General features: G+C 39.1%; 2 protein-coding genes across 3 annotated transcripts; one reads left to right on the forward strand and one right to left on the reverse strand.

The window, feature by feature from the left end:
- Positions 1–209: 209 nt before the first annotated feature.
- On the forward strand, positions 210–3,447 carry LOC110928988 (serine/threonine-protein kinase STY13). Its single transcript, XM_022172075.2, has 3 exons — positions 210–382; positions 1,455–2,422; positions 2,970–3,447. The coding sequence occupies exons 2-3, from the start codon at positions 1,545–1,547 to the stop codon at positions 3,310–3,312; spliced, it is 1,221 nt and encodes a 406-aa protein (XP_022027767.1). The 5' UTR covers positions 210–382; positions 1,455–1,544; the 3' UTR covers positions 3,313–3,447.
- Positions 3,448–3,938: 491 nt separating this feature from the next.
- On the reverse strand, positions 3,939–9,054 carry LOC110928989 (YTH domain-containing protein ECT1). Of its 2 annotated transcripts, none has more exons than XM_022172077.2 (6): positions 8,725–9,054; positions 7,776–7,898; positions 7,281–7,696; positions 6,313–6,702; positions 5,040–5,252; positions 3,939–4,420 (listed from the first exon to the last, which is right to left on the reverse strand). In XM_022172077.2, the coding sequence occupies exons 1-6, from the start codon at positions 8,795–8,797 to the stop codon at positions 4,190–4,192; spliced, it is 1,446 nt and encodes a 481-aa protein (XP_022027769.1). In that variant the 5' UTR covers positions 8,798–9,054; the 3' UTR covers positions 3,939–4,189. The 2 variants fall into 2 exon arrangements, with proteins under 2 accessions (XP_022027769.1, XP_022027768.1); XM_022172076.2 differs by having other exon boundaries at positions 6,313–6,705; positions 8,725–9,053.
- Positions 9,055–15,661: the final 6,607 nt, after the last annotated feature.

A 15,661-nucleotide genomic window follows, 5' to 3' on the forward strand; every position in this document is an offset into this window, starting at 1 on the left:
TATAGATAGATTATTATTATTATTATTATTATTATTATTATTATTATTATTATTATTATTATTATTATTATTATTATTATTATTATTATTATTATTATTATTATTATTATTATTACATCAGCTTTTCTTATCTCACTTGGATATCTACTTTTATATAAAGTATAGATAGATTATTATTATTATTATTATTATTATTATTATTATACTCAATCAGGTGATAATGTATGTATGTGTATACCTTGGAGTAGAAGAAAAACGAGGCAACGAAGACCAATTCCAACAGTTTTCATCTTTCTCTCTCTCCTTGTTTCGTCGTCCCCAACAACATCCACATACATAATTTTCTCCATTCACACCTCTGTAATCATCGTCACAGTCTCCTGTAAGTTCTTCTTCCTTCTCTTTTCTCCTATTTTCTCCCTTCAATTTCCCCCTATATTATGTTCACAACTGCTTTTTCACCGTCAAAATGGCGGATTTTGTATCAGGATAATTGAGTTGTTGTTGTTAGATTGATTTGTTTGTAGTAAATTGAGTTTTGTTTGTTTTTTTACATAAGTAAGTTTAAAAACAGAACAGAACATGCTCATCAAGCTCAATAGTTTTTAGTATGATTAGTGGTTATTATGTGTTCTGTTTGGACCTTTTATGGAAGAGTGTTTAGGTAGTTTTTGGTTTTGGGGATTGTAGTTAATATCCCGTTAGATCAACCGACATATCAGTGATATATCGGTTATCTATCTCGGTACTAAATATCGGTCAGAATATCGGTACTGATAATATCAGCGATATTGACCGATATTGGACCGAGATTTGACCAATATATCACAGATTTTCCCAATATCAGTACCTATCTTCTTAGTTCTACTATCTGTCTTTTTTCTTATTGTTGCTATTAGTGTTTTAAGTCTTAATTGTTAGTTATTATTGTTAAATGTTAGTGTTTTAAGTCTTAGTAAGTTCCTACTTACTACAATTGTTAATGTTTTGCAAGTTGCAAAAGGTTAATTTGTTAATGGTAGGAGAGTATACTGAATTGTTATGAACTATTGGTCGATAATAATTCATACTCATAATTTAGGCTGCTTCGGGCAAAGTGACTAAACACGAGAAAGTGTGCCTTGACAACCAGGACGTGTTTATCTCATTTGCTTTTGATACTTTTGTTTTCCTGGCGCCAGAGGCTGTGGACCTACTTAGTCGAGTTCAAAGGCTCATGCATAGTAATGTTATGACCCCGAAATCTATGGACGTAGTTTTTAAAAGACTTAGTTTTGCTATTCAAAAAGGGGTAGCGGCGCAGCTTGTTCCCCGTTTACCATCTATCTCGATGTAAATTCGTAACTTAAATTCCCAGTATAAAAGATACATACTCATAATTTATAACTAAAATATATGTAATAACTGAAACTTCTTCGATTTATAACTTGGTTTCTTGGATGATTTTGATGCAGGATTTTGGTCACAGTTTTTTGTAGAAGACAGTTTACTGATGAAGAAGGTTTAGAGGGAGTTTGAAGGTGCTGCATTCTAAGGAAATATTAATGGGCGCGAATATAAACCATCGCGACGATCATGAACCTTACGATGTGACACAAGGTTTCTACTACAAGCTCTATGACGATGCATCCATGGACAGTTTCAGCAGTTTACAAATGAGCAACAACGGAGGGGGGTCAGCAATGTCCGTTGTCAACAGTAGCGTGGGCTCAAACGGTTCCGACACGCTGATGCTAAAGCACCATGGCTCGAACCATGTGGTCACATACACGGCTTACCATAGTCATAATAACAAAGGGCGAGTCTCGCAAGGGTTAAGTGATGATGCATTGGCTCAAGCGTTATTGGACCCTTGTTTTCCCGCAAAAGGGCTGCAGGGTTATGAACAATGGACCATTCAGCTTGAGAAACTTAACATGGGACCCACTTTTGCGCAAGGGGCGTTTGGGAAACTTTACAAAGGTAGTTATAACGGTGAAGATGTTGCTATCAAGCTTTTGGAAAAACCGGAAGATAATGTGGATAAGGCGAATCTCATGGGGCAACAGTTTCAACAAGAAGTTATGATGCTTACGAGATTGAAGCATCCAAATATCGTTAGATTCATTGGCGCGTGTTATAAACCGATGGTTTGGTGTATAGTGACCGAGTATGCTAAAGGGGGTTCGGTTAGACATTTTTTGAACAAGAGGCGTAATAAGAACTCGGTTCCTTTGAGACTGGCGGTTAAACAAGCGTTGGATGTTGCTAAGGGAATGGAGTATGTTCATGGGTTTGGATTTATTCATCGGGATTTGAAATCGGATAATCTTTTGATATCGTCCGATAGATCAATCAAGATTGCTGATTTTGGTGTCGCCCGTATTGAAGTGCAGAACGAAGGAATGACACCCGAGATGGGAACCTATCGCTGGATGGCTCCGTAAGCTCACTTAAACTTTTTCCATTGAGCAAAATGTCATTTTCGTCCCTGAGGTTTGGCCAGTTTTGTGACTTTCGTTCAAAGGTTTGTTTTTCCGCATCTGGATCCAAAAGGTTTGAAATCTTGTCATTTTCATCCGGCTTGTTAACTTCATCTATTTTTCTCCGTTAAGTCAGGGGTATTTCCGTCTTTTTTGTTAACTTAATAGGCAATTTAGTCTTTTTAGGGGTGTTCAGTCTTTTTACATAAAGTTAAAAAGATTGAATTTCCGTTTAAGTTAACAAAAAAGACGGAAATACCTCTGACTTAACGGAGAAAAATGGATGGAGTTAACGAGCTGGATGAAAATGGCAAGATTTCAAATCTTTTGGATCCAGATGCGGAAAAACAAACCTTTGGACGGAAGCCGCAAAACCGGCCAAACCTCATGGACGAGAATGGCATTTTACTCTTTTCCATATGAACTAAAGTTTTTCAATAAAGCAGTCATGGGTTTTGTACACGGGTTAGGCAACTTAAAACTTGTTTGACCTGTTATTTATTGCAGGGAGATGATTCAGCATCGGCCATACACACAAAAAGTAGACGTTTATAGCTTCGGGATCGTGTTGTGGGAACTAATAACGGGTACGCTACCATACCATAATCTAACAGATTTGCAGGCTGCGTTTGCTGTGGTCAACAAGGGACTTCGCCCAACCGTCCCAAACGACTGCCTTCCGATTCTCAGGGAAATAATGACGCGCTGCTGGGATGTGGACCCCGATGTCAGACCGCCGTTCACTCAAGTCGTCAAGATGCTAGAAATGGCGGAAACCGAGATCATGACCATGGTTAGGAGTGCCCGGTTCAGAGGCTGTTGTGGGAGTCAACCAATGACCATTGACTGATATGTGTTAAGGTCTAATATCTATAAACATTTTTAAGTGGTGATTTTATCTGTAATTTACAGGATACTATTTTTTTCTACAAATAATTTGGTATAAAGAAAAAAATGATATGATAAGATTGCTTGTTTTATTAAATCAATGTTTCACACCTTTTTTTTTCAGTTTTTATGGATTTTATGGCAAAAATACAAAAAAAAGATTTGTTACACGAGCCTTAAAATGAGCACAACAAACATAATAACAAGGTTTTGGGTCGTCATATCTAATTGGTCTGTTTGATAAACTGGTCGTGTTCAGGTTGATATAAACTAGTTGACACGACAAACCCATTTTAGTACTTGCTTAACCTGATCATTAGAAATTGCAAACCCGTTCGTGACCCGTTAAACATGTTCTCATTACAGTAAACATTTAAGCAACCCCTGCTTAACTTGCACGAATTTAAGTGTGTCCAGGTTACGTTTGATGTTCTTCTTCACCGACATCTAATTTTTCCTCTTTTGACCCGTCGAAAAATACCAGATCGACACAATTTATATAAATTAGTCAAAACTAGCACATTCTTTATATATTGTAAGTTTAAATTCCACAGTTAACACACCATTCAATGGACTGAATAACAGAGAAAACAAGAAAACTGATGTTACCATTTTGTCAATTACTATGATTAATCATTGTACACTTGTTTGGGTGGCAACTCAACAACCACCCTGTCATCAAACTATTCCAATAACAATGGAATCAACATCCCTCAAACCGCCTGTAATCACCGCCACCTACCGCTAGAAATAAAAAAAAAGGGGTGAAAACTAAACGGCCGCACCAAAAAACTAAAAACTCGTCAGGAGTTCAAAAAGCCGGTTTAGTAACCGGTTCATTACACCTCCTTGTTTGTTTCCAACCGGAGTGAATCAGCAACTCTATCCGAAAGCTGGTTTATCGAAGCATCATCAACACTGTTTTTTGTTGATGAAACACGTTCTTTGGCTTTGTTATCTTGAAAAGATTTCTCGCGGTCATCGTAAAAACAAAAATCATCCAATATTGATGTACCCGAATCATGTTCCTTAAAGATTTTCAACATTGCAATGCCTTCTTCATGCGGCACCTACACCAAGAGGTTAGAAATTTAAAATCGTTGATGATTTAATGAAAATTTAAGGATGTTAAGGAAGAATAGGTGGGTTGGTTTGAGTAACGGGTCATTTTTAAGTAAGTGTTGACCCACAAACATTGTTTAAAATGTATTTTTAACGCATAAGACCGCCCTAGATCACAAACATTGTTTGACCGTTCCAACACATTTAACTCATCTCACTTCTAGCTAATTTTCTTCATTGACCCTTTGAGATACAATAAAATAAGAGTAAAGTACATGGATGGTCCCTGTGGTTTACCAAATTTTGGATTTGGTCCCTAGCTTTTCAAAGTACACAGATGGTCCCTCTGGTTTGCACTTTGTAACGCATTTAGTCCCCAACCAACAACTATAGACGTCTTAGCAGGTCCACCAAGTTAGGGACTTAATGTGTTATGAAGTGCAAACCACGGGGAGCATCCGTGTACTTTTGGAAAAGCTGGCAACTAAATGCATTACAAAGTGCAAACCACAGGGGCCATCCGTGTACTTTTGGAAAGCTAGGGACCAAATCCAAAATTTTAGTAAACCACAGGGACCCATTAATAACAAGATGAGTCAAATTTGTGAATTCGTGTTTAAGTGATACCTCTTGTGAGTCTCGGCTATGAGTTACGGGCTTGTGTTCGTTATTTTCAAGAAGTAAATGACGAAACCGACTGTTGGGAACGTCTTTAATGATGTGCCACTGCACACGAAATTGGCCACTCCACCTATCTAACTGCCAGTGATCCGCATCATTTTCAAAATCAACGGGCCCAATCATTTCAGCAACACCACAGAACTGTCCACTTGCGTTTACCTACAAGAAATTCAAGAGGGTCAAACGGGCCAAATCATAAAAGTTATGTACGGACTGATTCAGGCTATGTTTCATCTCTAACGGGTCAAAAAGGTAAAAAATGTCAGTGAAAAAGAAATGGGTCAAGTGAATCATATTGGTCAAAACGAGTTGAATGTCACACGAAGCGTATTTTAATGCCTTAAACTTCCTAAATCATGATATTCAAACATCATTAATTTATTATTATTTTTTTAAAGGGAAAACAGAAAATTTTTAAAAAATAGTGTGTGTGCATATAGAGAGAGAAATGTGTGTATAATCTTGGTTTTAAAAAGCGCATAATGCATGATGCGCTGATGAGAGCGCATCACCACAGCTGATGCGTTGCGTTTACGTGATGTGAGAATATTGCGCACATTTCGCATAATGCGCTCATTGCATGATGCGCATTGATGCACGCAGCATTGTTTCTTATGTTTTTTCCAGATTTTATGAACTAGGTTGAGTTTTTTCAATAATTAATATCTTAGTATGCTTGATTTGAACCAAAAAGCACAACTCTTATCTTCTTATTACGTCATTTGTATTACTTTAACTATGTTTTTATAAGTTTTTATGTATAAATAAGTTTTTATCATGTATCGCGCATCAGATTTTTGGACCAAACGCATCGGAGCGCATCACGCAATTTAAAACCAAGGTGTATATGTACATATATTATAATTATTTTTATTGTTTTTTATTTAAAGATAAAAATAAAATTTTAAATTTTAAAAATAAAAGAATAACTGGGTAAATTGCCAAAATCGTCCCTGAGTTAACGATACATTTTAACTGAGTTAGTGATTTTGATGGAAATGACAACAAAAATGAAACGTCAGGGGTCCGGTTGCAAAAAGTTCTTATTTTGGATGTAACAGGCAAAAGTGCCCAAACCTCAGGGACGATTTTGGCATTTTACTCTTGACAAAATTACAAAATTTATTGGACAAGAAGTGTTTAGGTCAATCTAACATTCTAACCCAACCCGTTTGACCAAGACAATGTCCCAACTCTAACGAGAGTTAATGTAACATACCGAAAAGAAGAGAAAAACCGGGCATGCATCTCCATCTTTTTTCGCTTCTTTATAAGCAGCATCGAGTTTTCGGTTTCCAAGTGGAGTGCTGGCCCACACACCATATTTGATACTTCTATGGACGTTATCTTCACTAAAAGATTTTATTACAAAAAACTTGGCTTTTTCATAGGTCGTAACGAAATCTGCGCGGTTGTAAAGGTCGATATGATTAGATGTATGGTCAGCTGAACTACTTCCTTTCGGTTTTGATGCCCTTGGTCCACGGTTCTTATCAGCTGCAACGTGTGAGTCATTGGTTAAGTTGACAGAGTCCCGGTCCCTATGTTTGACTTCTTTGTCAAGCCCATGATGGTTCAACCGGCTAGCGTCATACATGTGGTATGGCGTCTGCTGACAAATTAGCAAAGATTACAAACAAATTAGTTAATTTGAAGCCCAACAGTAAAAATGGTTGTTACCATTATTATAAATAGGGCTGCAAACGAACCGAACGTTAAGCAAACACTTCGTGAACCGTTCGGCGGGAAGTTTGTTTGTTTAATAAAAGAACGAACAAGAAAGTTTGTACGAACATGAACAAAGGCAACCGCGTTCATTCATTTATGTTCATGAACGTTCGGTAACGTGTTCGTTTATGTTTGATAGTTCATTGGTGACTTTATCTTTTATAATTTATTTAAATACTTCAAATTTCCGACAAATAAAATATTTAATAAGTATCAATGTATTATATATTCTGTACATGAACGTTTGTTTGTGTTAATTTATATTCATGAACGTTCGTTGCCTAAAATTAACAAACAAACGCAAACAAACATGAACATGTTCATTTCCTTAATGAACGAACACGAACATAAAATTTCATTCAGTAAGTGTTCATTAACAGTTACACATATATTTCCTTAAAAAGGTCTTGTTCGTGTTTGTTCAGTTCGTTTGCAGGCCTAGTTGTAAAGAGAACCAACCTGTCCAAAACTATGCTCATACGGGCCAAGTATGCCAACTGGTGTGGATTGATTCGACACAGATTCACCAGAACCGTTATAAAATCCAATACCATTACTCATAGGATAGTGCACGTAGCCCCAAAACACATTCTCACCAAGACCCTCTTGACCGCTGCCTGCTGACGTGGCAAACCCGGTTGGGGAAATGGGCTGCGAGTAGTAAGACGGAGACACCGGGACTTGCTGCGGTGAATAAAGTTGACCGTCTATCATTATCGGTGAAAACGGGCTGTATGCCACCTGCGGGTCGAACCCGTATACAGGATGAAACAAGAGTGAAGAATTTTCGTTGTAGATTGGAGATACAATTTGCATGTTGTTAGCATGTACATAATTAGAATGGTCTCCCCAGTTAACCGAGCCATCACCATAACCTGATAACATATACGAAATATTAAGTATAAGCGGCCGTTTTTACCATATTAATTTTCAAACCCGTCTTATTGATATTACCTCCATAGAAGTAGGTTTGTTCCGAGGCAGCGTTAGCGTTTGATGAATTTACAGGGGTCTGAGATCGACTTGCATTCTGGGCTTCTGACTGGTTGGAAACAATTTCATCTTTCGATGATTCAGCTAACAAAACAAACATCCATACAACAGATTATTAAAAAAATAAAACGCCATCTGTTAAGCAGTCAATTATCTTATTTTTAGGCGTGACAGACACGACCCGAAACACGACATGAGCATGAGATGGAAATATTTAAGTTTTGGGTTGTGATATCCAACCCGTTTTTTTATAAGCGGGCCGTGTTTGGGTTGACTTGTTTAACCAAACAGGTCAACCCATCAACCTGCCAACCCGCTTACACTTTAACTAGAACTCGTTTACAACCCCCCACGGCCCCACCCTGTTTGACTCGTTTAGATTAATGGGTTAAACAGGTCGTGCTCAGGTTACACGATTTGAAGTGTATCCGGGTTAAGGTTGATGTATTTGACACGAAAACATATACGAGTCGTGTTCGGTTTCAACCCGCCAACTCGACACGATTGACACCTCCAACAAATGTTAAATTGCTTCTCAACATCTAAAAATGAGTTTTCTTTTAGATCATAAAGCTCCATAAGCAAACCCATTGAACCCTAGAATAATACAGCAGCAGTTTTAACTGATAATACATATTAATAAAACTTAAAACCCAAATTTAGTGTATAATCATTCAATTCAAAACACAAAAAAAAAAAAAAAAAAAAAAAAAAAAGAAAAAAACATAACATAAAAATTGAATAAATATACAAAAAAAAGTTAAGATCTGACTTCAGACCAAATACACATTTCATTTCAAACCCACATTCAAATTCAATTAATGCAACCCAAGATCAATATCAACCCCAAATCACATAAACAAAACCCTAAATCATACTAAACACAAACACAATTACAAAAAGAACTTACCACCATGTGAATCAAGAGTTGAATTCGAAGCAGAAGAACTTCGATCTTGACCCAGTTGACGTGATTCTTCCATTTCCCCCAATTTGTTCAAACTAAATCGAATCAAATCAAAAACTTTTAATATTCTTGAAAACCCTAAAAAAGTTTGTAAAGATTGAAGCTTTGAGCTGAAATCTGAACCCAAATCTCAAACCCAGATCATGATCATCACTAGTGAATAAACTATTGAGATTAAGTTGAGAAAAGATAATTTAGAAAAGGGTTTTTGGGTTGAACGAATTTTTTACGTATACATCGGTGTATGTATGTATATATGTGTGTCTGAAGTCAAGAAATACAGAAAATGAAAAGAAAATAAAGAATCTTTGTTTCCAGAAAGGAAATTACTAAGCTCAGAGAATCTACAAGTTTTAATGCAGTGTGTACGGTTTATTGTTGCGTTAGTAGTCTGGATTGTGTAATTTGTGTTTAAAGATGGTTTGATTTTGTTTAGTGAAACTCTACTCGAGGTAGTGGCGCGTGGTAAACACGGGAGATTTATTGTGATTTTTTGGGAGCGTGGGATTCACGGTTTAAGTATGGTGTTGGTGAGTGAAGAGGAGTCAGCGTGTTTAAGGAAATTGGCCATGCTGGCGTCAAAACATATTCACCCCTTTTTTTAAATGCGTGAATTATTCACGAATAAGTGAGATTTAGTATACGTTTGTTTTAACCGGGTTCGTGTTAGAGATATTTTCACACAATATATCCCTAATTTAAACCCTCAATTAGAAACCTCTATCATCCAGATTCGAACTTGGGACATAGAAGGGAAAACTCACCCGAGCCCACCATAAGTGATGGTTATATTCACCCTAGAGCACTAGTGATGGTTAAATTCACCAGAAGTGTATTTAGGTAGAAAGTGTAGGAAGCAATAATAAGAGAACACGTGACAAATAATAAAAAACATGAGGGGTATTTTGGTCTATTTACTTCTTTATGTTAAAAAGCCCTAAATTTAGATTAGATCTGAAACACGTTTTTCATCTCCATGGCAAGGGCGGACCTAAAGTCAACCCAAGGCGGGCGGGCGCACCCCCGGGGAAAAAAAATTTAGTGCTAAATTTCGTCGAAAATCCCGTCCGCACCCCTTGGAATTTTTCGTCCGCACCCCTTGGAATTTTTCGACCGCAACCTTGAAATTTTTCATCCGCACCCCTTAGGTAAAAAGTGTTATCGATTTATATTTGAAACCCAAATACCCATACCTTTACCCACTTATAATTCATAACTAGCTAGCCCACTAAGTCTTAGCCCATTAACCAAACCCAACAATATTTCAAACTATAATAAAATAATTAAAGCCCAAAACCTTTAGAAATTCTCTCCCGCTCTCTCTCTCTCTCTCTCTCTCTTGCGTCCCTGCACTGCCAACGAACAACATCACCCAGCGACAACAGTCCAGCAGCCGGCAACCACCGTAATCAGCCACCATACCACCGTCGTTTGACACCAAAACTAACTGGAATCCGAACACGGGTAAGTTTCTTTGTTATTTTGATGATTTTGGTTGATATTATAGGAGAAAAAGGGTAATAAAGTTGTTAAATAGGTTTGAAATTTTATGTGTTTTGACGCTGTTTATTGTTGTTTAGATGATTTTTAGGGTGATTATGTTGTTTATATATTTTTTGGTTGATTATGTTGTTTATATATTTTTAGGGTGATTACAACTTACGTTATGATTTTTAGGGCTTAAATAGTTGAAAGTTAAAATTGAAACATTATGTTATGGAGCGATGAACTTATGTTATATAAAGAAAAAATTGCTTAAGAAATTAGTTTTAGATGATATTTTGGATAGATTTCAAAAAATGAAAACCCGTAGGGCGTCGACGTTTTAATTATGTTTGTAACAAGGTTTGACATGTTTTTGATGATTATATAAATTTAGTTTGATGTTCGTTTATTTTACATGACCCGACCCGACCCAATACGAACCGATTTTTTACTTATATACCTAGGGGCCTAAAATTTTTAAAAATGTTCCGCACCCCTATGGAAAAATTCATGGGTCCGCCACTGCTCCATGGTCACCTCTATTCCAACCACCACCACCACCAACATCCACCCGGAAAATATCGAATTCACAGCCGGAAACCGTCACTATCACAACTACCATCGTACCACCGTCGAAGAAATCACATCCAGATCTATAATCGAGTTGCCATGGTTACTGTGGTTTTGAAGCTTCTCTTTTGCGGACTGGCATGGCTACTGTGGTTTCGAAACTCCTCTTTTTGCGGCTGCCATGGCTGCTGTGAAGTTTTTGGAAGTTGCGGCTTATTGTGTTTTACGATTTTTTGATTATTTGCCTTCATTGCGTTTTAAGAGGGATCGAGGGAGATGTGAAGTTGAAGAAGGAATGAGCTGTGGATAATGTTTGGCTCCATTGCATCTTAGGATGGGTTTTTTATTATTATAAATTTTATGATGGCAAAGATGGGTTTTTTTATTATTATAAATTTTATGATGTCTTCTGTGCGTTAATGTTTTATTGCGTTTTACTATTTTCAAATATTTTCTTTGTGTTTTGGTGCATTGTGTTTTATAGAGACATTTTATGTGTTTTCTGGCCATTGTGTTTTAGAAATAAGACATTTCTTTGTGTTTTTTGTGCATTGCGTTTTAGGTAAAACACATTTTTATGTGTTTTCAGTCCATTGCGTTTTAGAAAATACACTTTCTTTTGTGTTTTTAAGCTATTGCGTTTTAGAAATAAGACATATCTTTATGTTTTCTGGAAATTGCGTTTTACAAATAAGACATTTCTTTATGTTTTTGGTGCATTGCGTTTTAGAAAAATGTCATTTTTTAGGTTTTTTTTCTATTGCGTTTTACGCAACTGGGTTTTTTTCCATTGCGTTTTACGCAACTGGGTTTTCAAAAATAATTCGAAAATATAGCAATAGTATACTCGTTTTAAAGATAAAAAACACTCGTTTTTTGGTGCAAATTTTATAAAAAAAATAATGTCGTATGAAAGAGTTATTAACGTTTAAAAAATGGGGGAGAATTGGAGGAGAGAGAAACTATTACCTTGACTTGACTAGAATGCCCCTGAACAAACCCACACGCCTCTTTTTTTTTTCTTTCAATTTCACTCATTTAATCTTAGCACTTGATTAAGTAAATGGATGGTCAAGATCACTTCCTAGCCTTTCTACCCAAATAAACTTTCTATTATATCCTAACCCTCAATGGGAAACCCCTATCATCCAGATTCGAACTTGGGACATAGAAGGGAAAACTCACCCGGGCCCACCATAAGTGATGGTTATATTCACCCTTTTGGTTTTATAAAAACTAGTGTTAACCTCGCGGGAGGCGTAAAACTATGTTAACAGTGTTGTGGGTTGGGTGATGTAGAACTATACTAAGTAACAACTGAATGATGATTAAAATCGGAAAAAAAATCGTAAAATAATATAGGAATTTTTAACACTAAGTGACTTACGTGACGTAAAACCTACACGAAGTCGAATTTATACCGACATATATTAGAAAGTTGAGAGGGTAAAAAACGTGAGGGACCAAATATGACCACTGATGAAACAATGGTTAACCGGGCAGGATTAACACACTGGTCTCGTCAAGAAGGGTTAATCCCTTCCTCTCGAGGATCGCTGGCTGGATCGCCTGCCGGTTGATCTCCTGCACAAGGGAACAAGCCGTGACTCGTAACAAGGAGGATGGGGTGGGGGGTGCTTCTTGTTACCACTCTCCTTGGGAAGCAAAGTATGATAGTAGTAGTAGTGAGAGAGTTGTGAAGAGATACCTCAAACCTGGTTTGGGGTTGGTATTTATAGCCGAGGAGTGAAGGAGGAGGTGGATGGATAGACTGACGGCATGCTGCACCTTTGCAGGTGTGTCAGACATGTCGGCCATGGAGGTGACGCCACGTCAGTCTGTCGCTTATGTAGACCTGACAGGCGGCTGCCATTGGTGCTACTTGCTCTGTGGTGTCAGTCCCACTTGATGAGTGCACAGGATGCGGTGCAGGCCGCATCGCTGTTCGCGGTAACTGTAAATCTTCCCGCGTCTCACTCTTTGATCAAGAAATACGCGAGATGCGGTGCCAGGCCGCATCGTCGTCTGTGGTGACTGTTGCTGTTATCCAGCTTACTTGTCTTGATAGAAGTGTTCACTGGATGCGGTGCTAGGCCGCATCACTGTGAATACTTCCGTTTTCATACACCAGATGCGATGCCATACCGCATCGCTCTACAGTTCTCATATTCCAGGTAAGTCCTCCTCCATCCTTGGGCAGATTGGATTCAACCACCGTGTCTGCGCGTTCCGCATGGACACAGGTAGGTTGTTAGCTAGTGGGGATTTTGATAAGGGTAATGGTCACTCGCGGTCGTGCGGACGCGAGATCTGGGACCATACCCCTTCAAGTCCCCCAGTCTAGTGTTGCTGCCATATGCAAGTTGCATGTGGGAGGAGTACTGGACTATGGTGTTTAGAAGGTAGTTTGGAGTCTGAAGAAGATTCTAGGCCATATATATGGTCGTTGCTCTTCGTAAATCAAGCTGGAAATCCGGAGGAGTCATGCGACGCGTCTTTCGTACCGGTGAAAAAGTTTCGCTTGATGCGAAATTCTCAGCCTCAGGTTTTGATGTGGTAAATCTCATCAGGGTTGGTTGCCACCTGTTGGTGTGTCGAACCAACCTTTGAGATTTTGCTGGAGGTGTGCACAAACTTCGAACCAACCTCTGAGGTGGTTACTCAAGAAGAGGGTGCTCTTCCGACATGATTGGACATATAATGATGATCCCTTTCGTGGGGTGTTCATGTTCTTCCAATTAGCTCTCAAGTAACCGCACGTCCTTTGCGGTTACCTCGTTGCTTGACATTGTTGGCCACAGTTGGGTGAACAATGTTGGATACTTGCGTCATTGTTGGCCATGTTTGGTCGAACAATGTGAATCTGGATAATGGTCAAATAAACATGGTCATAGGCATGGTTATGCCCACCATTGTTTATTCTATCCGTCTCACAAGTGGGGCAGCAAAGTCATAAGCAGACTTGTTACCGCTGTTCGATCGCTTGTTGTTCGACGAGATCTCTTATGATCATTGGGGATCTCGTCCGCATTTATTCCTTAGCCACTTTCCTTCACGCTCCAATACCGAGGAGTTTTCCTTGAAGTAGCTTCGTTCATCTATGTGATGACTTAGTTGTGGCTCTTCCGTAGCAACCATTTGCGGAGCTATGGTTATGTCCGCAGCGACTCATGAGTGTCTGCGGTTTTGTAACGCAACACTCGCTTGGAAAGAGTGTGTTGCTCGGATGTGGCTCTTGAAGGATCAGGAGTCAGGGTTGCTGATGTGCGGTCTCGTACATTCCCTTCCTTCTTCTCTATGGAGAAGATGTTTGCACACCCTCTGTGGTTGTGAACCGGACAGGAGGGATTTGAAGCTTGAAGAGAATGAAGGTAAAGCGGTTTACCTGTTTCTGAGATGCGGTTTAGTCCAAAGAACAACGCTGGTTCTGAGCATCTGACACACCTGTACGGGCTCGTGTGTGTCATATCCACATATTCCGCGTATGCTCGTGGGTATGTGCGGATATATTTATACCCCCTAATATAATGTAGAGATATATATTTTTTGCTATTTTGAGGGGTATGTAAAAAAACGACATGCGGTATGGGTTATGGTACGGTATACTAGAGAAACCGCATGCCGCTTGTGTTTGGATAATGTTGTCGCTTTTTGTTGTATACGTGGCTGAGCGCACGTGTGAGTTGGTGGAAGTTGGTGAGATTTTCTGGCATGTGCTGAAATGAAAGGACATTTGCACTGCACGAGGTCATTAAATGCACTGTAGCAGGAGTGTAAACGTCTATTATGTCAGGCGCGTATGCGGCCACGCGCGCGTGGTAACCGTCAGCGGAAAATGTTACTTGACACGTGGTGTCGCATAATTCGTTCTTTTTGAACGTGATGATTCAGTTTCCATGCTGCATTAATTGCGATCGGTATATAAGGGGAAACCGTTCGTGGTTTCCCCTCACTTGTTCAAAATTTCAAAAATTCCGGTGAGAGAAAAAAGATTTCTCTGTCTTCTCCGATAAGTTTTTCTAAAATTCCGGTGAGGTGGTTTGAGTTTTTAGTACTCATTTCCTTTTCTTCTACATTTCTTATGGCTGAACCATCAAATCCACACAATGTGGAGGGTGAAAACCCTGAACGGCCGGTGGCAACGACTGATGAAGATGAAGACGATGATGGTGGTGCTCCCGGTGGTGGGTTACCGGTATTGAAGTGGTCCAGGGATCAGTTTAGGATCCTGATGACCAGCATACAAATGGCGGATGAGTGGGGTGCCACCTACCCACGGGAGGGTGACACCGGTGCCGATGCTCCGGCAGGATATATCACCCTATGGGCTGAGTTTTTTAACGATGGCAACCTCCGATTGCCGGTGACGGTGTTTGTTGCCGAGGTGTTAGAGCATTATCACCTTCACATTTCCCAACTGAGTCCATTTGGGATGTTCCGAATCAGGAACTTCGAGTACACTTTCCGTGCTCATGGTTTGGACGTCACCGTTGAGAATTTCCGGCGGTTTTACCAGTTGACGGTAAACACCGGTTTTTTCTCTTCTAACCAGAGGTATGGGAGTCCCAAGCTGATGACCCCTCCGAAGGGTCTTACAAAATGGAAAAAGAGATTTTTCTATGTTAAAGCCTGTGCGGTGTATGCCAACATGACCTTTCGAGACGTGAGTGTGGGTGTTACTTCGGAGGATATTCCTGTCCCCACCGCAAAGACTGTGGACTGGTTCTCTAGGCTGCGGCCTATTGAACTTAAGAAATTGGACAACAATCAGTTGTGGGTGTTGCGAATGATGCTTACCAGGCCGGATAGGAAGGCAAGGCCCGTT

This window comes from Helianthus annuus, chromosome 3, assembly GCF_002127325.2.
Source record: "Helianthus annuus cultivar XRQ/B chromosome 3, HanXRQr2.0-SUNRISE, whole genome shotgun sequence".
NCBI lineage: Eukaryota > Viridiplantae > Streptophyta > Magnoliopsida > Asterales > Asteraceae > Helianthus > Helianthus annuus.

Bases quoted from the DNA above. Each gene is read 5' to 3' on its own strand.
- LOC110928988 (XM_022172075.2), top strand. From the start codon at position 1,545: ATGGGCGCGAATATAAACCATCGCGACGATCATGAACCTTACGATGTG. The intron at 2,423-2,969 runs GTAAGCTCACTT...TATTTATTGCAG, and splicing joins ACCTATCGCTGGATGGCTCC to GGAGATGATTCAGCATCGGC.
- LOC110928989 (XM_022172076.2), bottom strand. From the start codon at position 8,797: ATGGAAGAATCACGTCAACTGGGTCAAGATCGAAGTTCTTCTGCTTCG. The intron at 7,697-7,775 runs GTAATATCAATA...ATATGTTATCAG, and splicing joins ACAAACCTACTTCTATGGAG to GTTATGGTGATGGCTCGGTT. The intron at 6,706-7,280 runs GTTGGTTCTCTT...CTAATTTGTCAG, and splicing joins ATGAGCATAGTTTTGGACAG to CAGACGCCATACCACATGTA.